This window comes from Mustela lutreola, chromosome 3 (assembly GCF_030435805.1).
Source record: "Mustela lutreola isolate mMusLut2 chromosome 3, mMusLut2.pri, whole genome shotgun sequence".
Taxonomy (NCBI): Eukaryota; Metazoa; Chordata; class Mammalia; order Carnivora; family Mustelidae; genus Mustela; species Mustela lutreola.
Window position 1 is genome coordinate 35,098,975 of NC_081292.1, and position 24,630 is coordinate 35,123,604.

Here is a 24,630-nt window from a genome sequence, read left to right on the forward strand (position 1 = left end):
AAATAGGAGGAGGAGCAAATGGGATGAGGGAAGAGGCTGAGTTTAGTTTTGAACATGTTATAGATGAGGTGTTTGTTAGATGAAGAGACAGGACTTACTGGAGCAATCTGAACAGAGTTTGACCTGATTTACATATATTTTCAAAGGATCACCATTGCGCTGCTGAGAATACCAGGAGGCAGTTTAGAAGTAGGGAGGCCCGTGAGGGGGCTGTTCAGATGGTCCAGGTGAGAGGGAATGGTGTCTTGGCCCAAGAGGTAGAGGTATGAGGGAGAAGGGATTTGATTCCATGTATACTAGATACGGTTGATGGTAGAGCCAACAGGATTTACGTATGGCTCAATACAGGTGTCGAACAGAGGAAGCAAGAGGGCCAAAGGAAGGAGGAATGAAGTTGGCATTTATAGAGGTAGAGACTAGGGATTGAGCAGGTTCAGGAGGGAGAGGTGGACAGCAGGAGTTTGGTTTTAGACATGCAGAGTTTAAGGTGCCTATCAGATATCCAAGGGGAGCCAATAAAAGTTAGATCTGTTAAGCCTGAGGATCCAGAGCAGGATGGACTTAGGAGCTGACAGTACATCTATGATAGTAGAGGAATTACACTGAATGAGATTATCAAGGTCATGGAGAAGAAAGGAGGCCTAGGGACTGAGCCATGAGAATAGTATCAGCATTTAAATGTCCAGGGAGATAAAGAAAAACCTGCGTATGAGACTGAGAAGGAGCAGTGTCCAGAAGGGTTGGAGGGAAACTAGAATGAGTGTTGTCTTAGAAGCCAGGTGACAAGTATGTGTCAAGTAGGACGCAGTGATCAACCATGTACAGTGATGCTGTTGGCCGGGCAAGGCAAGTGCTGAACGTGCCTGGGGATTTGGCTCCCATCTGGGTCATTCTTGACAGCGGGGATGAAAGCCTGATTAAAGGGTGGGCCAAGGAGAAAATAGACAACCGTGAGGAGATTTCCTATAAAGAATGGAAATAGAACTTGGTATGGGGGCTTACTGACCCTCCATTAGGTTGGAGGGGAAAGCAAACTACTTAGAATTGCATCTAGAATAGTCTGAATCCAGGTACGCCTGAGAGCTGCCAGTAAGCTTGTTGTCTGGAGACACAGTGCTCATTCTGGTTTAGTTTTGTTTGTAACATGTTAGACTAGAGGTTCCAAACTGATAGGGCTGTGGTTAAGGAGGTGGCTATGGCCTGAACTTGGCCCCTAGAAGTAACCTCCGTCTCATTTTAAAATTCTTGGTCGGTTGCCAGCATTTAAAAACCACAGGAATTTTCTTTAAAGTCCACAGATTTTCAGTTGTTCTTAAAAAAATAGGAAGATCTGGGAACACTGGGCCATCATAAAGCCATTAGCTGCCCCCTTTAGAGGCTGTATGTGGTGTCTCCAGTTCATTGCAGTTCCCCATACTTAATTGCTCTGAATGTTGCCATTTATTTATGATCCAGTTTGTGTTATCTCTTTACCCCTGGCCTCCTCTGTTCATTTGTATTATTCCTTCAGATGCTTCTGTAGTTACTTGATTCTGTGACCCCTGCACTCTTGTCAGCATCTCAGGGGTAAAGATGAAATGTGTCGTCATCCCCTGAATAGCGATAAAGTGCGCCATAATTTATCTTGTACCTCAGTGAGTTGGGCTTGGTGCACAGTAGACTTGTGAGAAATGTTGCACTGAATTCACTCTGCCTTTTGCTACAAGAATAAGTGATGAATACAGCATAGAGTGATGCAGACTAAACTCTTTTGCATGTAACACAGTAAGTGTGGTATTGGTGAGTTTCAGAGTGAGAGCCCATGTGGAGCAAGTTGGAGATGAGAGTTCCTGTAGCTGCTTCCAACCCGATGACTTGCTGATTGCTTGGAAACCTTTTACGTTGCAGAGTATCCTGACTTCAGTTACTTTAAATAGTAGTGTGCCTTTTAGTATTCGGAGAGCCTTTGACATATTCTCTCAACATATTAATTGTTTCATATATGTCACTGGACTTTGGAAAGTTTAATCTTACGTACGTGTTCTACCTCATACCCTTGAACTGGAGCTTACAGTGTATGGGATCACCTCACCCCAGGGTCTTAGTGCCACAATCAAAATGGCCTGTCTCACCTGTGGCAGGTACTGAAAATAGTTTAACTATTTTTTGTTCTTCCTCCCCTTCCTATTTTTGTTTTACCTTTCCTCCTCTCCATCAGATTGGGGTTTGGAGGAGAGGTGGTAAGTGGTTCAAACATAGCTTTCTTCTTCCCTTTGTATTCCACACACTCTTTTCCCAGTTCTTAATTCTAGTTAAAAAAGAAACATTTACTTGTTTTCCAAAACTGATGCTTTATAGTTAGTCCGTTAAAATCTCTTAATTACAGTTTTACATTCTGAAAGAAGTACATTTGAACTCCTTGATTTATTCATGCCATGTCTTAGTGTGTTCAGATTGCTATCAGACTGGCTTACAACCAACTGAAATTTCTTACAGTTCTGGAGGCTGGAAGTCCAAAGGTCAAGGTGTGGGCAGATTTGGTGCCTGATGGGGGCAACCTTTTGTTTCATAGACAGCCATGTATTCTCATATGGTGGGAGGGGAGAACTCTCATCTCTTCCGGTTCCTTTTAAGGGCCTAATCCCACCCACAAAGGCCCCACCTTTGTGACTTAGTTACTTCTCAAAGGTCCCACCTCCAAATACCATTGCATTGGAGATTAGCTTTCAGCATATGAATTTTGGGGGCCAGAGATACTCAGTCAATAGCATGCTGTTTCTTAGGTAGGTAGTGGAATGTTCCGTAAATTAACGAATATTACCAGGTATTTGGCAATGCAGTGCATTAGTTGTCACCTCTGAGAGACTGCATCTGTCGTGATTTTAGGGAAGTTGAAGGTTTTGGTTTTCTTCTGTACCACATGTGATGTAACTCATGAGCATAAGAGGGTATGAGTAAGCCTATATAAAATACAGAGAATGTATACCCTTTGTTTAATTGATTAACAGTACTAGTAGGATTCTAATTTGGTAGTTCCATAAGAACTAATATAAACCGGGAGTTGGCAGTCTTAACGGCAGATCAGATCCAGTCACTGTCATTTGTGTGTGTGTTGTATATGGTGGCTTTCCTGCCACAGCCAGAGTTGAGTTAGTTGCAAAAGCTGAAAATACTTAGTGGTCCTTTACAGATAGTTTATACCCTTTTCTGTTCTGGCAGTCGTATACTGTGCTTAAAGGGGGCCCTTAGTTTTACGTCCTTTGGTAGGCTACCTTGTGTCTACTTACTTTCAGAGCCAATTATGTTATTGTGTGAAATTATAAAATGAGGAATTTTTGACTTGTGTAATGTGCTATTCAAATTCATTGGAGTTTTTTCCCTGATTTATCTGAGCACAGAAACAAACCTTAATGCAGCACATTCTGCGTTGTGACTATGAGGCCTGTCGACAATACCTCATGAATCTTGAGCAAGCGGTTGTTTTAGAGCAGAATCTACAGATGCTGCAGACGTTCATCGGCCACAGATGTGATGGAAACAGAAATATTTTGCATGCGTGTGTATCAGTTTGTTTTCCAACCAGCAATAAGGAAACTAAAGAAGAAGAGGGTGAGAATAAGAACTATAACAAGGTCTTTAAAAGGAGTTTTAGGCGGTTTTGAAAATGAAATAGCTATTAAAGGGAAGGAAAGGAAATGACTGTGAAGAATGTGTGTACTTTTTCTTTGTTTTGTGAAACCTAGGAGTTTTGCCATTCTTAAACAGTAAAGATGTCTGTCCTCTTAGGATGATCATGTAACATAAGCAGATAACTTCTTATCAGTATGCTTTGTTGTCTTGAGTTCCGTTATCTGATTATGTACAAACTTTATGTGTAATACTTAAAAAGATTTACTCATTTTATAATAGCAGATGACTTTTATTACCATGAGAATAATTTAGCTAGTTAAAGCAAATTATACTGAAGCAACTTTTATCCCAGTTTTCAGAATGTACAAGGAAAAACAACCTAGTGAGTTATGAGATTTTTCTGGGAAAATAAACTTTTTTGCCCTCAGGGTTTTAATTGGTTAAACAAAAGGGAAATCTGCAAAACTAGAAGTGCGGTTGTGTGTTTTTCCTGATTCTAAATTCCACTGGTGCTACTCTGGTAGCTACATTTTTTAAAAAATATTTTATTTATTTATTTGACAGACAGAGAGCACAAGTAGGCAGAGAGAAGGGGGGAGGTAGGCTTCCTGCTGAGCAGAGAGCCCGATGCGGGGCTTGATCCCAGGACCCTGAGACCACAACCTGAGCCGAAGGCAGAGGCTTTAATCCACTGAGCCACCCAGGCGCCCCTGGTAGATACATTTTTGAGTAGTAGTTTTGCAAGTTTTGTTTCTTTCTTTTCTTCTCGTTTTTTTTGTTTTTGTTTTTGTTTTTGTTTTTTCTTGTTTTTTTGTAGGTTTCTAACCTTTATTTCCATATCATTAATGGAGTATGAGTAGTATATAAGCCTTGGCTGAGGTACTGAATTGTGGGTCTTTTTTGTACTTTGTAGTGAAAGCTGGATTTCAGTCTACTTATGAGTAATCTTATTTTTTAACCTTTGGGGGTTGAAAAGTAAGGCAGAATAAGGAAATAAGTCACATATTAAAGGTCATAGTTAAATCTGTCATAAGTGTCTGTTGCTCCAAGGAGGAAAAAATTAAGCTACTCATTATCTCTAGCATGTGATTTAAAGTACTAAAATACATAGCAGTTAGCATTTAATGGCCAGTACATACTTAATCTTAGTTATTTTTGAAGTTTAAATTGATCCTGATTTCTTCTCTTATGTTTCAGAAGCAGAGCGCTCTGAAAGAAATACATTTGCAGAAAGGCTTTCTGCTGTTGAGGCCATTGCAAATGCAATATCAGTTGTTTCAAGTAATGGCCCAGGTAATCGGGCTGGATCATCAAGTAGTCGAAGGTAATGTGATTTTTACCAGGAAAGTTTATTTGGCGGAAACAGAATCCAAGTACAGAAAAATGTATCTCATACCTATCGTATGCATGAATTGGTGGGTCCTTTTGCTTTGTTTTTGTTCCTTTCAGTATCACCCCAGGAAAAAGATCTGGTAATATCTAATTAGATTTTAAGTGTAGAAGAGTAGGATCTAGGATGCTTCAAAAATTTGAGATAATTTAGACAAGTAGTTCAACCTTGATTCTTCAATGTGTTTTAAGTTTATCATTCTTGTTTCCTAGGAAGTTCCTTTTTTTAGTTGGAGAACAAATAATAATAATTGAAAGAATGGCAATCTTTTATTTTCTGATTATTATTTAGGTCAATTTCTCAGATGTATTAATGATCTGGGAAGAAATGAAAGGCTGATGTGTATTGTGAATGTTGCTATTTTAAGATTTCAGGTCTCTGGGTTGTGGGATGGACAGACCTTAATAACATGTAGAAAATTACTAGGTGTTTGAATAGACGAAGAGTATAAAGAATTCAGGATATAGTTGTTTTCGTTTTTTGGTTTTTTTTTTTTGTTGTTGTTGTTTTGTTTTTTGTTTGTTTTTTTCCTGAAGGAGAAAGCATGTTTATATTAGACACGAGAGCCAGAGTTCTTGGACACTTGACAGATCATTGACGGAAGCACTGCTCACTGTGCTCATGTGATAGGTTGTAAAGTCTGCTTAAAATGAAGACTCTTTTTGCCTATTTTCTGTTCCATATCCAACTTTCCCTTTAAAAATGATTCTTCTAAAATTGATAGCTTCCCAGGTTCAAAAATGTCCTGAAGTGAGATTTGTCACAAACTATTTATGGGTGACCAAATTATAATTTAAAACAGTACAAAGACCTTATGTAGACTATACAAAATGGAAATTATCACCAGCTTATCTGTTTAGGACTACACTAGGCAGACGAAGTGTTTGGTCTAAAATGGAAAGCAACTTAAATTCTTCATGAAGAAATTAGTTTCTGAATTATTTCAGGTATTTCGTTTCCTCAGGGAAAATACAGGTGCAGATCAAGTTGGACTCTGATATGGTTGGTCCAATGCCAGTGCTGCCATCCTTTTTTCATGTAAGGATTATTTTGAAGGCAAAGACTAAAAGGAGCTTCAAGAGTGGGTGATGTGTTGCTCACAGAAATAATTTGCAGAGTAAGCTCCTTTGAGGCATTTGCCGAAGATTTCACTGCAGTGCTCTTAACCAGTTCAAACTCAGGGCTGCCGGTTGAACAGATGAAAGCACAGGAGTCTTATTATCCACGCCGGGCAGTAGGAAGTCCACAGACTCTGCTTCATTGAAGTGAAACCCTCCTCTAGTCTACAATGGATTTTCTAGGCGATGCCCCTTGATGAGTTTGCAGGCTGGGATTCATGAGCTGTAAGCTCAAAGCTGATGCAATTTCAATATTGAATGGAGTACTGTTAAATGTCTTCAGATGATGATTTGACTCAGAAGTTTTGTTATGTGACTCATAGTTCCTGAGTACAAAGGGCAGATTTAGTGGAAAGCTTGATTGATGCATCTGATTGCAGGTGTATGTACTCTAGAGATTATTAATCTGGAAGACACATGACCTTCGCTTTTTTGTCACAGTGGTATGTTTGAACATGACTGGATTCTAAGGCTTCTGTAGCATGGATATAACGTGCTTACAAAGAGGAACTTACATCATCCTTGAATTCTTCCATATTGTCAGAAAATACGATGACTCCAGGCAAGCCTATACGAAGAAATGTCAAAACTCTGAATCTTAGCAGCCAAGGTGGTATCTCCTCAGTATTGTCCTCAGCCACTGAGGATACAGGTGAATCTTCATGAATTGTGTACAGCATCTTGAAGAATAATTTTCTTTTTTTTGTTTTTTGTTTTTTGTTTTTAAAGAATCTATATGAGGAGCTGGGCGTTGTACTTAAAAATGTTCCCAAGACCTAATGAAGAAAAGTGGTTAAGGACAATTTTTTAAAATCACAAAGGAATGACCCCCTCATTTAATATTGAATTGACTACATCACAACAACAGAGTTGGGAGTTTGCAAGTTCAAGATGAGACTATGGTCTCAATTTATCTTCATTTTAACTTAGTCTACTCTCAGCTAGAGGTTGGAGAATAGCCCACATATGTTTTCTTTGGCCTGTGCACTGTTACAGTTTTTTGTTTTTTGTTTTTTTTTTTTCTTTAAAATTTGAATGCCTTTAGATAAGCATGTATGCCTCTAGTTTGCCATCACTCCCTACTTCTTAGACCTGACTGCCCTTTCCTTAATCGATACTGTCTTCCTGGCCCAGTAGGCATTGAGTTTGTGACCCTGATGTAAGCATTCTTCTTAATAGGCCCCAAACATGCATTTATTTTCAGGTTATTTGCAGTGCCTCCCACTTAATTGCTGATTCTTTCTCTCTCTCTCTCTCTCTCTCTCTCTCTTTCTCTGTTTTGAGTAAGATACACTAGGATACCAAGTGTCTGTGTTGAGCTTAATTAAGATTATTTAGGAACATCACAGTGTGAACAGTCACCCTGGTGTGTGCTGTTACCTGGTAAGGAGCCCGTCTTTCTCTCTGGGTGAGGTCTTTGGACAGAGAAGTGACCTCGACTGAAAGAATCCCTGTGCCCTGCTCCCCTCCATATTCTAAAAACTCTTAAACTCAGACTTGTAAATTGGGAGAGGGAAGACATCAAAGATACCATAAAATTTAACTGTAGGTACTTTTTGATAATGAATACTATAGTAACTAATATATTATTTGAGACTGTAAAATTTACTTTGCAGAATCTTCCAAAGAATGCTTCTGTTCCCAAGGGTATCATCATATATATATATATATATATATATATATATATATATGTGCTTTTTAAAATAGACGTGTTCCTGAAAGTAGCCTCTAAAAGAAATTTTTGTAAAAACTTAAAAAAAAAATTCCTCATAAAATGGAAAGTGTATCCATATGGAAAACCACATTTATCCTTGGATTACACAACAATTATAATTAGAAGATTCAAACATTAATAAAAATCTTTCTAAACTACTTATTTGTAGACATATAATGCTCACCTGGTAAGGTCTTTCACATCAGAGAAATATCATGTCTTTGGGATTAAATCTGAATGGGAGAATGAAGTCCCTTATGTGTTACCTGGCCCTTACAGTTGAATTTTTAGTCTTTATTCATTTGGAGACTCTAAAATTGTGACTGATGGAAGGGAATTTGCCTTATGTGCTCTTTCTTAATTGCTGTTAGTTTGTAACGTTAATTTTGTGGGCTTTGTAAGCTTTTATTCAGAGGTATAGATTTTTATACAGGTAGTTACCAGTTCCCCTAATAAGATCTGTGTTTGTGATTATTTCCTTTTCTTTTTAGTGATGTGCACACCTTTGCAGTGTTTTTTTTCCCTTGTATAGCAGGAGGAAAAAAAAAAATCATGCCCAGACATTAATCTAACAGCACATTTTACAAGCTCCAGTTTCATTAATTTCTTTGGGATGCAAGTTGTACTGTTAAAAAAAGACTTTTTTTTTTGTATAAAAAATAAATCTAAATTGGTCTTTGTTTTAAGACTACTCACTGTGTGGACATTAGTTTAATTGCTTTTGAGATCACAGCAAAGGGATTTATTTAAGTGAGCTAACAGTATCGGTTTTGTGCTAATCAGTATGTCTGCTGATGTCTATTATTAAACTTAATTCTTACTGATGATAAACAGGGGACAGAAAAATTTTTTGTCTTAATGTTCAGCTGTTTATTTATCTTAATTGTATGAAAGATTATTTTCTAATCTTCACTGCAAGTTTTGTTCCCTGTGCTTAAGTTTGTGTGGGAGCTTAATATAGTGGTTTTAGTGCTGAACTGGGTGCCCCCAGTTTCATTTCTATCCCTCACTGACTTACTCTGTGATTCCAGAATTGGCATTTGTACTTCACTTCCCTTGCCTGGAGTATTTGCTTATAGAACAAACTTTGATCTCAGATGAGAAGTTCTGTGCACCTTTTCATTACATTTAGCCATGGTAGTGAGCTCCAATTTTGTCCATGTTCTTCTAGTTTGAGATTACGGGAAATGATGAGACGTTCGCTGAGAGCGGCTGGTTTGGGTAGACATGAAGCTGGAGCTTCATCCAGTGACCACCAGGATCCAGTTTCGCCCCCCATAGCTCCCCCTAGTTGGGTTCCTGACCCTCCTGCGATGGATCCTGGTAAGATCTGTTATTTTATTTAGTACTTGACAAAAAACCAAGGTCCTGAAAGAAAGGAAATTGAACATTTTAGTGGGTTATTTTGAAATCTGAAGTATTTAGAAATAGCATAACGAGTAAACCGTAACTAAATTAGTTGTTGAGATTCGGTCGGGGGGGGGGGTTATAACTTAAAAAATAAAATTCTAGAAGCTCTTTCATTGAAATATATATTTCCATACTGGCAAGAAACTAATTAGTCATCTGTCACAATAAGTCAATAATTGGCCTAGTGGATTCCTTCTCTTATAGTTTGGAAAACAAGTTTCTACTTAAATCTCTGTTGGATTTGACCTTTGGCTTGCAGAGAAAAGCCTTAAGGCCAGTTAAGAGAACATGTTAGGAATATGTTGCCTATAATGATGTACATCCTGCTGTTCTGTTTACTGAAAGATGGTGACATTGATTTTATCCTGGCCCCTGCTGTGGGATCTCTTACCACAGCAGCGAGTGGCACCGGTCAAGGACCAAGCACCTCCACCATTCCAGGTGAGAATCTGTACTATTTTATCTGCCTAGGCATTTGGGTTTCTGCAGATCTGCCCTTAGCCTCAGGGAGACTTCTTTGGCTTGAAAAATATCTAATTCGCTGAATTACATCTCCCATATGTCAATGAAATTGTGTGTGTGAACATAACATTTCATCAGTCGGGAGTTGTAAATGTGTTAATGTGTTTAAATCCTCTATACTGAAGTTACTAATTTATTACTTATAGTAGAATATTTTTCTGGTGGCTTATTTAATAGATACTTGGTATGTTATTCCAGAATATCCTTTTACTCTGTCTTGTTTACTCTTGTTTTGTTACCAAATAAATCTCCTTAATTACAGGTCCTTCCACAGAGCCATCTGTAGTAGAATCCAAGGATCGAAAGGCCAATGCTCATTTTATATTAAAATTGTTATGCGACAGTGTTGTACTGCAGCCGTATTTACGAGAACTCCTCTCTGCCAAGTAAGAAGTTTAATATACTTTTGCTATTAAGATTTAGCTTAGCTCCTTTTACTATTTAAGTTGATCTGGCGATGTATGGACAACAGTTACCTACTGTGAATTTAAAATAATTAATCAAAACCTAGCATTGTATTCCCTCTGTGATTAACCAAGCGCTCTTCAATGAAAGGCCTTTCTTAGTATAATTCAGTATACACTAATTGAACACAAACAACGTTTATGGAGCTTGATGTGGAGGTATATACGTGTGTGTGTGTGTGTGTGTGTGTGTGTGAAAAAGATCACAGTATAGTTATTCTCCATGTGAATTCATAAATTCTATCACTGGCAGCTTAAGAACTTTAAAAATGACAGATTCTTCCCCAAACTTGCACTAGAAGTATGACTGTGTAGGTCTGGGATGGGGCCTGGAATCTGTATTCTAAAACTCTGTGGATGATTCTGATGGTTTCTTTGGATATTTTTTTGGCTTACAAAATCCTAAATGAGATTATGCTGAGTTTTTGGTAAGTATTGTGTGGCAAATGCTCATTCACTATTGGTAGATTATAGCTCCGCTTTTAGCCTGATTGTTTATATTCCTTCACAAACTCAGTAATAGGCATTTTTATAAAAGTTAGCTCTTATCTGTGCCAAACTATACTTGTATTAACTCTTCTAACAATAGCAGTGTGGAGTAGGTAATATTATTTACATTTTATATTTGAAGTAATGGTCTTAGAGGCTAATTAACCTGCCCAGGGTCATGAAACTAGTGAGTCGCACAACTGGAATTCAACTGTGGTCTGTTTCTTGATTCTAGAATTGAGACTCCCAGCCATCATCCTTATGCTACCTCCTCATATTTAAGAACAAGGAGGTGTTTTGAGTTATCATTGAGGGCAAGAGTTTTGTTTAAGGCTTATTGGCCTTAGGCCATAATTACCGAACATGTGAACTTCTGATTACTTTAATGAAGGCTGCCCCACTAGTAAAATAAGTCACTGAATTGGAAATAAGCTATTACTCCAGAAGCAGCTTACTAATTTATTAGTGGTTGGAAGCATAGGTAAGAATGGTATATAAACAAATACAGTTTTTTCTATTTTTATTTTCTCATTTACCAGTTTTAATTTCTATTTATGGTATTTTTAAAGGTACTATTTTGTATCATTTCCTCCATCATTTGGTGTTACCTAAAAATTTATAGTGTGTTCTTATTCCCTTTCTCTTAATTTTTTTTTTCTTTAAATATTTTCATAGATGTCTGGATGGCTCAGTTGGTTAAGCGTCTGCCTTTGGGTCAGGTCATCATCACAGGGTCCTGGGATCGAGCCCCACATGGCGCTCCCTGCTCAATGGGGAGTCTGCTTCTTTCTCTCCCTCTGCCCCCCACCCTTCATGTGTTCGCTCTCTGATGAATAAATAAAGTCTTTAAAAAAAATTTAAATTTTTTTTATTAGAGTGAGCATGAGTGTGTACGAGTTGTGTGGGGGGGCACAGAGGTAGAAGAGGGACAGGGAGGCTCTCCCCACTGAGCACAGAGCCCTACACGGCACTTGATTCCAGGTCTCTGAGATCATGATCTGAGCTAAAGTCAGATGCTTAAAGTGAGTCACCCAGGCACACCCCCCCCCCCCCCCCGCTTTCTCCTCTTAGCCCATTTTGCATTTCCACAGTGCATTTCTAGTTCACCAGTCCTTTATTTTAGTGTCAGTAGCAGTTGCTCTCCCCCAACCCCTTATCTGAGAAAATACATAACTTACCTGGAAAACAGTCAAAATGCCATTCTGTTAATAAGCTTGTATTATTGATGACAGCTTTGAAACAGATTAGAGGAAAGGCAAGGTTCTTTTGCCTTTTAGGTGATAAGCCTAGGAATTCTCAAATTGGTCCTTTGTTTCCTTTTTTATATTTTAAATATAAGACAGTTAATTCATTACTTCCAATTTAACGTTCCCCCTTCCCCTACCCACTGACCTCCCTCCAGTCCCAGGTGTGGGTGGTTGGGTTTTGCTTTTATAATACAAGCTAAAGAAAGTGAATGTTGGTAAAATTATCCTGGTTAATAAAGGTGCAGAGGATTTTATTCTTAACCTGAGTAGAGGTGGTATGAAGCTTGGGAAATAGGTAGGGAGAAGAGTGAACAAAAACACAGAAAAGGAGAGGTATGAATATTTTAGGGACCAGTGATGCACCTGATCAATAGAGGAGGATGAGAAGAGGAGAGCAGTAGCCAGTGGATCTGCAAAACTGAGTTAAAGCCACCACTTTGTTCTCTAGTCCTTGGGCTTGAACCCTCCGAATAATGGCTTTGGCTAGACTAATACTATCAGTGTGGGTTTATAAGAATAATAATGTGATGGTTGGGTAAAAAAGGATTAAATAGGCAAGAGTAGAGACTGGAGTTGATCAAGGGTTTGGTTTTTATGCCTGCCTGTCGTCTTTAGTGTGTGTGTTACAATAAACTGAACTGGAAAACAGAAAAGGAGGATTAAATGCAAGAGCAAAAAAGTTGATTTAGAAGGGAAGACTTCAGGAAGAATCCAGATTTTTTTATCTTAATTTCTAGTAGCAGTGCTACTGTTGGCTGACTAAGTCAGGTAGAGAGCAGGTTTGGGTAGACAGGTGATTTTAGTTGTTAGACATGTTGAATGTGAGGTATCATTGGGAAATCCTAAGTAGAGTTACCAAGTAAGCAAGTGCGGATGGTGGTACTATGTTATTGTTACAGAAGGAGTTCTTGCTTTGGTGGATCAGAGAGGAATGCACAGGTGGTTGAGGACTAAGTTTTGGGAAATGTAAAGGATCCAGGAGGGAATAGAAATTCAGGGAAGAATACTGAAGGTACATTTTTAAGAGAAAATAGATAATAATAAGTAACCTTTATTGAATACATTTTATTTGCTAGGCATTGTGTTAAAAGGTTTTTAAGTAATAATTGAGTATTACTTAGTACAACTAAGTAATAGTTGTATGAGATAGAGGCAGTTACTACCCCCACATCTAGAGAATACTAGTTTGACTCTAGAGCCCTTGGTGATTCTATTCTTTAGTGTCACTAAGGCCATGGAAGGAGAGCATGCTTGAGAGAGACAAGGATTCTTAGAGAGGAGGCTTGCTTTCTTAAATGGGATAGTAGAAAGTAGAAAATACCACCAGTGATTTTCTTTCACTCTTAGGACATTATTATTTAATACAGCAGAACTACTTTTTTGTTTCATCATGGACACCCATTTCTTTTATAATCAAGGAGGAAAATAATGGTTAATTTTTTAAAGGCTTTATTTATTTGAGAGAGAGTGATTGAGAGAGAGCTCATAGGCAGTGGGGAGGGCAGAGGGAGAGTCATACTCCCTACTGAGCAGGGAGCCCAATCCCAGGACTCTGGGATCATGACCTGAGCTGAAGGCAGACGCTTAATCAATTGAGCCACCCAGGCGCCCCTGATTACTAATATTTTTATGTATAATTTTTCTCATTTTAGGGATGCAAGAGGCATGACCCCGTTTATGTCAGCTGTAAGTGGCCGAGCTTATCCTGCTGCAATTACCATTTTAGAAACAGCCCAGAAAATTGCAAAAGGTAATTTATTTCAGGTCCTTTTTTAAAAGGGTGGCTTAGTTTTTAATTTGAATAGATTCTCCTCTACATACATAACATTCAGAGCTAATTTCTGTGTCTTGAAATGATATAATTGTGTAAAAACTATCAGTTTATTTCTTTCACTCGTGTGCATTTGTGTGTGTGTAAAATTCATGTTTGCACCTTTTCCAGTTATTTTGTCTTCTAACTTTCCACCAAAAAAGCTGGTGTAATTTTTAAAATTAAAAAAATTTTGCATAGTGGGTAATGCAGTGACTAATATTTTGAAAATAAAGATGGATTGCTGATAGAACCTGTCAGTGGTTAATTGGTGGTAGTGATACAATTTTATAGAAATAATAGGCCAGGTGTCTTATTGGTCTTCCTTCTGACTTGGAATTCCTGCTTCATAGAATGCAGTAAGGAATATTGTCATTTCCTGCCATCCAGCCTTTAAAAGACAAACATAGTTTAAAATACTGGCTATAAAACTTATGTGATTTTCTGTAATTTGTTAAATGGAGCTAGAACTTTATTTAATCGTAACTGCATAACGCAGAGCTGTCATTACATGGTTATAATTACACTTTGCTTTTACTTTGTACCAGAATTGACTGAATTTCTTGCACACTGACTTGTATATTAATATTTGAAATTAGTATGTAGTTGTTTTTGATTTATAGTATGTAAATGTTAGAGCTTTGGCATTTGAGTAAAGTAGTAGATGGCTATAATTAAGGCCTTTGGTGATACCTGAACTACTGTGTTCTTAATCTTTTTAGTTGAAGTATCCTCAAGTGAAAAAGAGGAAGATGTATTTATGGGAATGGTTTGCCCATCAGGTACCAACCCTGATGACTCACCCTTATATGTGTTATGTTGTAACGATACTTGCAGTTTCACGTGGACGGGAGCAGAGCACATTAACCAGGTAAGCTGTTTTTTATTTCCCTTTATAAATGCTGTCTTCAGGTCCCTTTTTCCTTTTTTCCCTTTCACCGTCACGACATTATAGTTCTTAGCTCTGGAATTCTAACTCTAGTATTTCCTTTTATTCTAAGTTACAAAATTCTCTAAAGGAAATTAATTTTTATTTAATTCCTAAATAAGTGAAGCAGAGGAGTTGATCGTTACGTTAATTATAAGATACCTTGAAAATTAAGAAATCTTCACTCTAAGTTGATCCACAGTTCTTGATACAGATTTTATAACAGTAATGCCTTTTGGGGGGTATGATAAGAGTTAGTTTTGCCCTACCGGTAATCTTTGACTTCCACTTGTATAATACTATAAAATGTGTTTTCGCTGTACCCATTTATTACTCTTTGTTTGCAGAGCACATTAGTTTTGTTCTGCTTTTGTTGTCATTGATTTGTTCCAGAAAATACCAGAATTAATTACAATGGTGAAATGTACATATATTTTCCTTTAAAAAAATAAATGCTTCAAATTTTAGGATATTTTTGAGTGTCGAACCTGTGGCTTGCTGGAGTCACTCTGTTGTTGTACAGAATGTGCAAGGGTTTGTCATAAAGGTCATGATTGCAAGTGAGTACAATTCTTGTCTTCTTCCATATTAGAAATTGCTTAGATTCATATTGCTGTAATCTTCAACAAGATAATGTTCTGCTAATTAAGGGAGCGTGAGGTTTGTCACATTGTTCTCCTTAAACTACTTTATGTATTAAAATACGGTTGCTGATTCAGAATGTACTTTGAAATATTTTTCGTTTGCTTTTGCTTTTTTGACTTTGCCAGCCAAATTCTCAGGCCCCTGTAGTAGGGTCTGCTAGCAGGAGATCACTGCTGGTATTAAGTGAATCATGGTGTATGTTTATTTACTCCTTAAAGTGAATTAATAACCTTTCATCCAGCAGTAGAGTTACCACGGCTAGTTTGTTAATTTTCCCTGACTTAAGAAGCAATAAAATACTCGAGTATGAGCGTTTGCAGTGCCTCAGCATCTCAGCAGGGACTTCAGCTGTAACTGTGCTACAGATGTGTAGATGTTAATGGTTAACAGAGAATTGGTTTGTAAAAAACCATCTTTTTTGCTTTAAAATATGTAGGACAAGTAGAAAATGTTTATAGATGTTGCATTGGTACTTATTTATGATTTTTATTAAAAGAGCTTTGGTTCCTATGTTTGTTTTTCTTATTTTAAACATCTAAAAGTGATACTGTATTTATCATTGATTGCTTACTAAGTACTTTGACACACTAGATGCTCGGATGGTGGTGGATAAGAGAATCCTTGTCCTAACAGGGTTTACAGCCCTTTGAGAGGACACAAGCAAGAAACATCTGCCCCTAAGGGTTTTAGGGTTTATTAGATGCCCATCGAAGGACCACCTACACTGGATGGGGGCTATGGGGAATGAAGACATTCCAGAGGAGGTGACTATACCCAAGTCATTACAAGGTCCCTCTTCTCATGAGAGTAACTTTATAGACTTCATGCCTCTAAGTACTCTTCCTAATTTAAGTATGCTTTAAGAATTACACTTTGCATTTAAAAACTAAGGGTTCTCTCTGGTGTCAGTAAGTTATACCTCCCTAATTTCAGCAGAGATCTTTGTATCTTTCTTTTTAAATTTCAGTTTTTTTACTTGTATATGAATTCTTTCTAGACTCAAAAGGACATCACCAACAGCCTATTGTGATTGTTGGGAAAAATGCAAATGTAAAACTCTAATTGCTGGACAGAAGTCTGCTCGTCTTGATCTACTTTACCGCCTGCTCACTGCTACTAATCTGGTCACTCTGCCAAACAGCAGGCAAGTGGGATTTTTTTAAGGACGTAAATTGAAATATGCACATCGCATCTAAGTAGCCCTCCCCCTCTCCCTGCTCATGACAATGTTCTGTTTTGCAGGGGAGAGCACCTCCTGCTGTTTTTAGTGCAGACAGTTGCAAGGCAAACAGTAGAGCACTGTCAGTACAGACCTCCTCGCATCAGGGAGGATCGTAACCGAAAAACGGCCAATCCTGAAGGTGGGTGAGTCTGACAGTTACGACACCTGTGAAAAGCATTCTATTTATTTCTTACTCCCTATTTCTTTTTCTTTTTAGATTCAGATATGCCCGATCATGATTTAGAGCCCCCAAGGTTTGCCCAGCTTGCGTTGGAACGTGTTCTACAGGACTGGAATGCTTTAAAATCTATGATTATGTTTGGGTCACAGGAGAATAAAGACCCGTATGTATTCATTAAAAACGTTTTAAATTTATGTATTTCCCATGTTAATATAGGTGACCACAGTGCATTATCTTATCTTCCCCCTCAAGTCTCAGTGCCAGCAGTAGAATAGGCCATCTTTTGCCAGAAGAGCAAGTTTACCTCAATCAGCAAAGTGGCACCATTCGGCTGGACTGTTTCACTCATTGCCTTATAGTCAAGTGTACAGCAGATATTTTGGTAAGTTCTTTGGATGTTTATATACAGGTATATGAAAACAATGTTTTCTGACTTAGCTTCCCATGATTTTATTTGAGCCAAACTCCTAAGTACTGATGAGCTTAAATTAGTACACTAAGGGGAATGGAATTTGGGGGTTGATTTAAATGTCTCCATTAACAACAGAAGATCCTTTCATTCTAAGCAAAAATTCTAAAATGTGTTAATAAGGCAACAGTGTAAAAATGTATGGAACAATGTTCAAAATTAATAGTAACAGTGCAAATTTTTGTTAAGTACTCCTTTTTGCTATGAAACTAGAAAAGAATAAAACTATAAAACCTAGTGTTGATGAATTTATGGTAAAAAGAAAACTTAAGGCACTGCTGGGGGTGGCATTGCATTTGGTATTCTTTTAGAAAACAACATGGCAATAAAATCACGAGCCATAAAAAATCAGTGTCCCCAGAACTTATGGTATAAGAAAGAAAAAAATCATGTCACAGAATAATAAAAGATGAAATACTTGGTGGATTATTGAATCAAATTATAGCCCAGCCACTTGTTGAAATGTAATGTAGCAATTTAGAAATAAAGTTTATTTTAAGTAACATTAAAAAAAAACCCAAATAATGTGAAATTGGATGTTCTCTGTAATTAATATGTATATGATAGACCATGCATAGAAATGAGAAAGTAAGAATAATGACTGAGTGGGAAGGATGGGATTATGAGCTTATTAATATAAAGTATTTGAATATGTTTTGTTTTTTCAATATGTACCCTATAGTGAGTGAAATATGTTCTTTTTTTGATTTGATTTTTCTTCTAAATATTGATACACAAAGAACTATAAGACTAAAAAGGGAAAACAGACATTTGAGACCCACTATAGGTCAAAGACATGGTAAGCATGTGGCATAAATTAAACACTGACATTAGAAATGTTTTGGTTAAATTTACTTTGAGGTTCTTATTATGAGATGTTAATCTTCAGAAAGTGTTAGAACTTTTTACTTTATAAATCTTTTGTCTCAACATTAATAGAGTGATAACAATTTTTTAAAGCTTTTAGATACTCTACTAGGTACACTAGTGAAAGAACTCCAAAACAAATACACTCCGGGACGTAGGGAAGAAGCTATTGCTGTGACGATGAGGTTTTTGCGTTCAGTGGCAAGAGTTTTTGTCATTCTTAGTGTGGAAATGGCTTCGTCCAAAAAGAAAAAGTAAGACCTCCTTCTTGATTTTGGCTTTTGTTTGCTTCTGCACACATTTTTTGTGATAATGACAACATTGTGTATATGAAAAGAATCATAAAAGATTCCTGGATTTTTCTTTTTGCTCTAGCAACTTTATCCCACAGCCAATTGGAAAATGCAAGCGTGTGTTCCAAGCACTACTACCTTACGCTGTAGAAGAATTGTGCAATGTAGCAGAGTCGCTGATCGTTCCTGTCAGAATGGGAATCGCTCGCCCTACTGCACCTTTTACTCTGGCTAGTACTAGCATAGATGCCATGCAGGGCAGTGAAGAATTGTTTTCAGTGGAACCCCTGCCACCACGACCATCATCTGATCAGTCTAGCAGGTAAATTCCTACTTGATAACAGATTCTCATTAATTCTTTCTCTGGAAATACAGTGGGTTACTAAACCACTGCGTAAGAACTCAGGTGGTGTCCATGATCATTTATGTAACAAGTGATAGAGATTTTATTTTGTTTGGAACCTGTGAGGAGACTTCAAAAATTATACATTGTGTCTGCACATTTAAAGTAATAGACACATAGTTGTGGGTTTTATTTTTGTTTTGGAAAAGTTCTATTTTCATTATGCCAGTAAAGTACTCTGGTAAGAAAGTTCAGACTTCCGTAGGCATCATTACTTCCTGTGTTTTCTTCCTTTAAGTAAAGCCTCCTGTAAGGTCAGCTTGAGGAATGAAAGACTTAAAACTTTATGTGTCCAAAGGATTGGGCTAGGGGGCAGCTTGTTATGTGTAATATAAATAACCGGAATGCTGGAATTTAAAAATAGTCTCTGCAACAACCGTATTATCTAAGATAGGCTAAAACAATTCAGTAACTAAATGGTTCTAGTTACAAGATTAATTCTTAAATCTCATTCATCTTTTCTGTTTGTAACTAGACAATAAGCTTGTTGAGTCAGAATGTTTAGAAAGTAAAATGTTCTGGTGTTTTTTAGCACAGTGCTTCTCAAAATTAAATATGCATGTACATCACTTGGGGTCTTATTGAAATGCAGAGGCTGATTTTGAAGGTCTGGGTGGGCCCTGAGATTCTGATTCCTTGTAAACTCTGAGGTTGTGCCAGTGGTCCTGATTCAGGGGCCACACTTGAGTTGCAGGGCTCTAGTGAGCTAGAGCCCTGCAAATTAAGAAATACAAATTATAAAGAAATAAAATTAAATACAAATTAAGAAATGCAAATTAAGAAATATTTTTGGATTTCTCAAGTCTCATTTTGTCACTGTGTGTATGTATAATGATGTTTAATAAAGATCTTTGGGACCTAAAGACTCTTCTTTTCTGGAAAAATCACTGTGTTGAATAAGGAAGGCCTGCATTAGTATTTGACACAGTTCCCAAAACTTCATCTCTGGGTTGATGAATTGTGTATCTGCTCTCTCACTGTTCTCCCCTTATTCCATCTGCCAGTATGTGTCCTAACTTTCCCCTTAGTGTTAGGTCTCCTAGGATACCTTGGAATCTAAATCCAGGTTTGTCTGTCAAAGCTTTCCCACAGTAGCCTTGTCACTGGTAAGACTTCCAGGATTTGCTGAAAATGGTTACAGATCAAACTATGTATTTTCAGACTCACTAAAATACTTCATTATCCAGTGATTCTGTTAGCAAAATCTGCTTGGGCGCCATCTGATGCTTTTGATCCTGATACCCTGTGAGGAGCCCTCTAGTTACTTAAGTGGAATTACTTGGTGAATTCTTTGTACCCTCTCCTTGGTTTTGTTCCAGAACATAAATTTTTTTTTTAATCTGTTGAACAGACTTTGGAGTGATCTCATCTTTAAACAGTGCCAATGAGCCTGTTCTTACTAAGTTATCAAGACTTTGTGTCCCCTTGCCAACTGCTTCTTAGGCTCTTTATTTAAAGTACTGTGCACTCTTCAGTTCTCTCCTTCACTCTATTACCCTTGATTGATTCTTGAGTAAATCTCTCAAGTCTTCCCAGAAGGAGATCTCATTTGATAATCAAGAGAGATAATAGTGTAATGTTTTCAACAGCTGTTGATAGAATGTGGAAATCCTTCATTATAATACAGTATAATCACTCCTTCTCGTAAGGGCGTGTTTTGATCTCTGTTCCAAGCATGTCTTAAATAAGAAGTACACACTTACTAGTCTCTCTGATTTCCCTTGTGTTGGATGGTAGATGGTATATATCACTCCACTGAGCACAAAGGTCTGAGTTTAGTATTTTTGCTTTTTCTGTTGCTTCCCTTCACCTCTTTAAAACTCTTAAAATGTCCTTATTAGCCTGTTCCTCTATCTCCATGCCTCATACAAAAACTGTTAGCTGAAATTTTATTATGAACTAGGAACTTTTAAGCATGGTAAATGCATTACCTGTCTTAATGTTCCAAATAACTCACAACCACTGTCATTCTGATTTTAAAAATGAGAACTCGGAGGTTCAGAGAGGTTAGGTAACTTGTCCAACGTTGAATAACTATTAAAGTTTAAAGATATTTAGAGATAATTCTAGACAGATTTTTTTCCTTTTTCGTATATTCTAGAATATTACATGGCAGAGTAGGGGGAAATAACTGCTTTTTGGTGCTCGTTCTTTCTCTTTTTTTAGATTTTACTTATTTATTTGAGAGAGAGAAAGAATGAGCGAGAGCACAAGCAGGGGGAGGGCCAGAGGGAGAAGCAGACTGCCCACTGAGCAGGGAGCCTCCCTCTGGGCTACATCCCAGGACCCTGGGATCATGACCTAAGCTAAAGGCAAATGCTTAACCGACTGAGCCGCTTAGGCACCCCTGTTTGGTGCTCATTGAGAGTGTTGAGGCATTCATTGGATGACTCCTCACTGAAGCCCACCCCACCTCACAGCAAAGATTGTAGCCCTAAACTCTCACGAGTGCAGGTTTGTAATCCGAAGTTCTCTGAAGAGACACTTCTACCCATCCAGGCATGGCTGATGGTCTCTTGAAATCGGTTGCCCTTTCCTGGTTTATGTTTGGCTTTATTTATGTGAGGGGGACAGAAGAGGGAGTTTCTATGATAGAACTTCCCATTTTGCTTATATCCTAGACTGTCTCCTGTGAAACCTATGGCTCTTTGAAACCCTTCTAGCCTGAGACAGGAGCACATGCCTTTGGTGTAAATGGTGGCACCACTGCTCTCAAGCTTAATGACATAGGATTGTTTCCCCTTATCACCAGGATAGTTGTGCTTTGTTTTTTTAATATTTTATCTAGCATATTTAGGTAATCTACACCAAGAGGGATTTCTCTGCAGTTTGGCAAATTCCTGGAACTAGAAGTTCCCACAACTTAGAAGTATTTTTACAGCTCCTATTAGACTGGGTTTCAGGACTGTAGTTGTGCCATGAAGTCTCTAGTGGGAAACAAGATGAATCACAGTATGAAGAAAACTGAAGCTCTGAATGGGGAGTTATTAATATATTTTGGGACTTAGTACACATATACATAGTGCATAACTCCTTCGAGGGGATGATAGACCTTGTGGATATTCCAGGATATTTTCTTTTTAACACTAGGGACGCCTGGGAGCCTTGGTCATTAAATGTCTGCCTTCGGCTCAGGTCATGGTTAGGGTCCTGGGATTGAGCCCCACATCCGGTTTTCTGCTCCGCAGGAAGCCTGCTTCTCCCTCTCCCATTCCCCCTGCTTGTGTTCCCTCTCTCACTGTCACTCTGTCAAATAAGTAAATAAAATCTTTAAAAAAAGAAAAAGAAATACTAATTACTTGTGGCTTCACAGATGTTGACTCTTATTTTTTAATATTGGAAATGTTGAAATCTTGGGTTGGAAATACCCTTTCCATCTTTCCAGACTTTCTTTTAGCCTTCTCATATGCTTTGTAACTCACTATCTCTGAAGAACCAGTTACTTAAATTTCTAGTATGAAACACCATATTTGAGGCTGCTTGTGTGTTTGAAGGCAGAGTGTGTCAGTTGACTCTTCATGTGTCACTGGTTTCTCATTTCTAAGAGCAGCTGAGGTGAGGAAAGAACACTATTCAGGTAAACTCCTTTAAAGGTCCTTTAACCTCTCTTAGACTGTGTTTCTTAATTTGTAAATAAAGGATAATAGTAGGTCACATAGCCATCTTCTGATCTCTGACCTGCATTTTATGCTGCATTTTCTCATTCTCCCCTTCCCTTTATAATGGAGGCATCTGTCCTTTCTTGGCTGTTTCCAAGGCCTAGTTTTAGGGAAGTGGAACTATTTGGCCATCCACATTTTATGATTCTCTTTTCAAATTCATACTTTTGAACTGGTATTCTTCCTCTACACACAAGTCTGTGGTTAATATACAAACTAGGCAAGGTCAAGTCTCTTAAAAAGAGTGGATCACTTGTAGGAAGCACACTTCTTACCATACTTCGTCAATGGGGGAATGCTGCAGTTGGAACCTTGGAAAGTTGAGGACTGCTGGCGTTGAAAGCAGTAGAGAAGGAAAAAAATTTCCTGTAAAGCGTCTCAATGGGAAGGACTCCTAAAAGGATGTGCATTAACACATTTGAAATGACTTACCAAAAAGTAAAAACAGTTCTGAGATTTCTAAGTTAAATCTCACTGGTAAAATTTAATTTCTTTGGGCTTCATCTTTTCTGATATGCTATAGATTAATTATTGTTGGTTTCCAAGAATGTTTAAGTCAGATTTAAAACAGCATCCTGGCAAGTGGGTCACACTGAGTGTCACTGAGAAACATAAAAAGTGTGCTGTGTGGCAGAGGGGTGGCAGCAGCACCCTCATTAAGCTCCCATTTCTCCGCAGCTCCAGTCAGTCTCAGTCTTCCTATATCATCCGGAACCCCCAGCAGAGGCGCATCAGCCAGTCACAGCCCGTTCGGGGCAGAGACGAAGAACAGGATGACATTGTTTCCGCGGATGTGGAAGAGGTGGTTGTAATTGTCTTCATTGTGGTAGATGAGAGGCTTTTCTATGGGAGGGAAGAAGTAATTCTTAATAGTAGCTTACTACCATTTTATGTATTTGCTTCCAGGTTTTAGACTTTTGTTACATGTTCTCATCTATGGTTATAATTTTAAAAAGACTTTAATAATCCTTGATTTAGTGGATAATACAGAATTGAAACATAAGCTTATTTTTACTTAGAAAAGATATCCTCAGTGTTTAAGAAAAAAGGTTTTAGGTGCAGTGCATATGAAGGTATAGAGGATATGCATCTTCATTAGGTAAATTTTATAACTGTGGAAGTTTAAAAAACTTAGTCTGTACATAATTGTTATACTTCCAGTTTTAAGGTTCTGCATATGGATAATGATTACAAACCTTAGGATATATTGATAATGATTTTGATAGCAAGTTATCACTAGCCAATGATTTTTCAAACTCCTTAGTGTTAAAATTCTCTGTAGTTAGGGATCTTTGTATTATAGTTATTAATTGTTGTGGAGGAATACTGGTAGAGATGTGGGTTTATTATGTGCTTTGATTGTCTACAAATAAGATTCTGGATTTAGGTTGAGGTGGTGGAGGGTGTGGCTGGAGAAGAGGATCATCATGATGAACAGGAAGAACATGGGGAAGAAAATGCTGAGGCAGAGGGACAACACGATGAGCATGATGAAGACGGTATGCAGGTTATTTGAGAAATTATTCAGTATGAATAAATCAGGTACCTTTAAGGATATTAATATAGAGAAAAGCCCCATTTGACGTATAATGACTGTAAAGTTCAGCATGTTTTCAACCTAGCATCTGTTTGAAAATTTTAGGAAGCAGCTGTATACACATACACGTAAAAATTTATGCATATATGCCTATGTATATATTTATAAATATAAAATAATTTTATCTTCTTCCTCCTTTACCTTTTGGTTTTGACTTAAAAGTTTTGACTTTTTCTTAAAAGCCTTTCTAGAAGTTAAAATAATCATAACTACATTAGGCAACATTTGCCAATTAGAAAAAAGAAAAAAAATGACCCATAAACCCACCCAGATGCTAATAGTTTGTATTTTTACTTTCGGTCCTCCCCTGTGCTGCCCCATTCCCATGCATGTCTTCATAGATATTACATGTGTAATTTTTGTGCCTTTCTTTTTTCATTAACAATAATCGTTTTGGCATTTTTTGCTACTAGTCATTATAACTGTTCTTACTAGTAGCCATCAGATAGACTTTTTGGGGATCTGCTTTATTGAGGTATAATTGACATACAACAAATTGCACATATTTAAAATTTATAATTTTACATGTTTTGACATGTATATATTGTGAAATTCTAGATAGATCTTTTTTAGCTTTCTTTCCCTTTTGGAAT

At 37.6% G+C, this 24,630-nt stretch overlaps 1 protein-coding gene across 6 annotated transcripts in view; it reads left to right on the top strand.

Annotated features, from left to right (window-relative positions):
- The window catches only part of UBR5 (ubiquitin protein ligase E3 component n-recognin 5), a 132,653-nt gene that overhangs the window by 77,833 nt on the left and 30,190 nt on the right, over positions 1–24,630 (top strand). For 5 of the 6 annotated variants that reach the window (XM_059165883.1, XM_059165885.1, XM_059165884.1 and 2 more), the window contains exons 21-36: positions 3,378–3,588; positions 4,807–4,933; positions 9,003–9,154; positions 9,587–9,682; positions 10,026–10,149; positions 13,616–13,713; positions 14,496–14,644; positions 15,170–15,261; positions 16,344–16,490; positions 16,589–16,707; positions 16,786–16,912; positions 17,002–17,131; positions 18,179–18,339; positions 18,461–18,700; positions 23,119–23,242; positions 23,828–23,939. In XM_059165883.1, coding sequence (XP_059021866.1) covers positions 3,378–3,588; positions 4,807–4,933; positions 9,003–9,154; positions 9,587–9,682; positions 10,026–10,149; positions 13,616–13,713; positions 14,496–14,644; positions 15,170–15,261; positions 16,344–16,490; positions 16,589–16,707; positions 16,786–16,912; positions 17,002–17,131; positions 18,179–18,339; positions 18,461–18,700; positions 23,119–23,242; positions 23,828–23,939 — 2,209 coding nt within the window. The remainder of the gene's footprint in view (positions 1–3,377; positions 3,589–4,806; positions 4,934–9,002; positions 9,155–9,586; positions 9,683–10,025; positions 10,150–13,615; positions 13,714–14,495; positions 14,645–15,169; positions 15,262–16,343; positions 16,491–16,588; positions 16,708–16,785; positions 16,913–17,001; positions 17,132–18,178; positions 18,340–18,460; positions 18,701–23,118; positions 23,243–23,827; positions 23,940–24,630) is intronic. The other variant, XM_059165887.1, reaches the window with a different exon arrangement.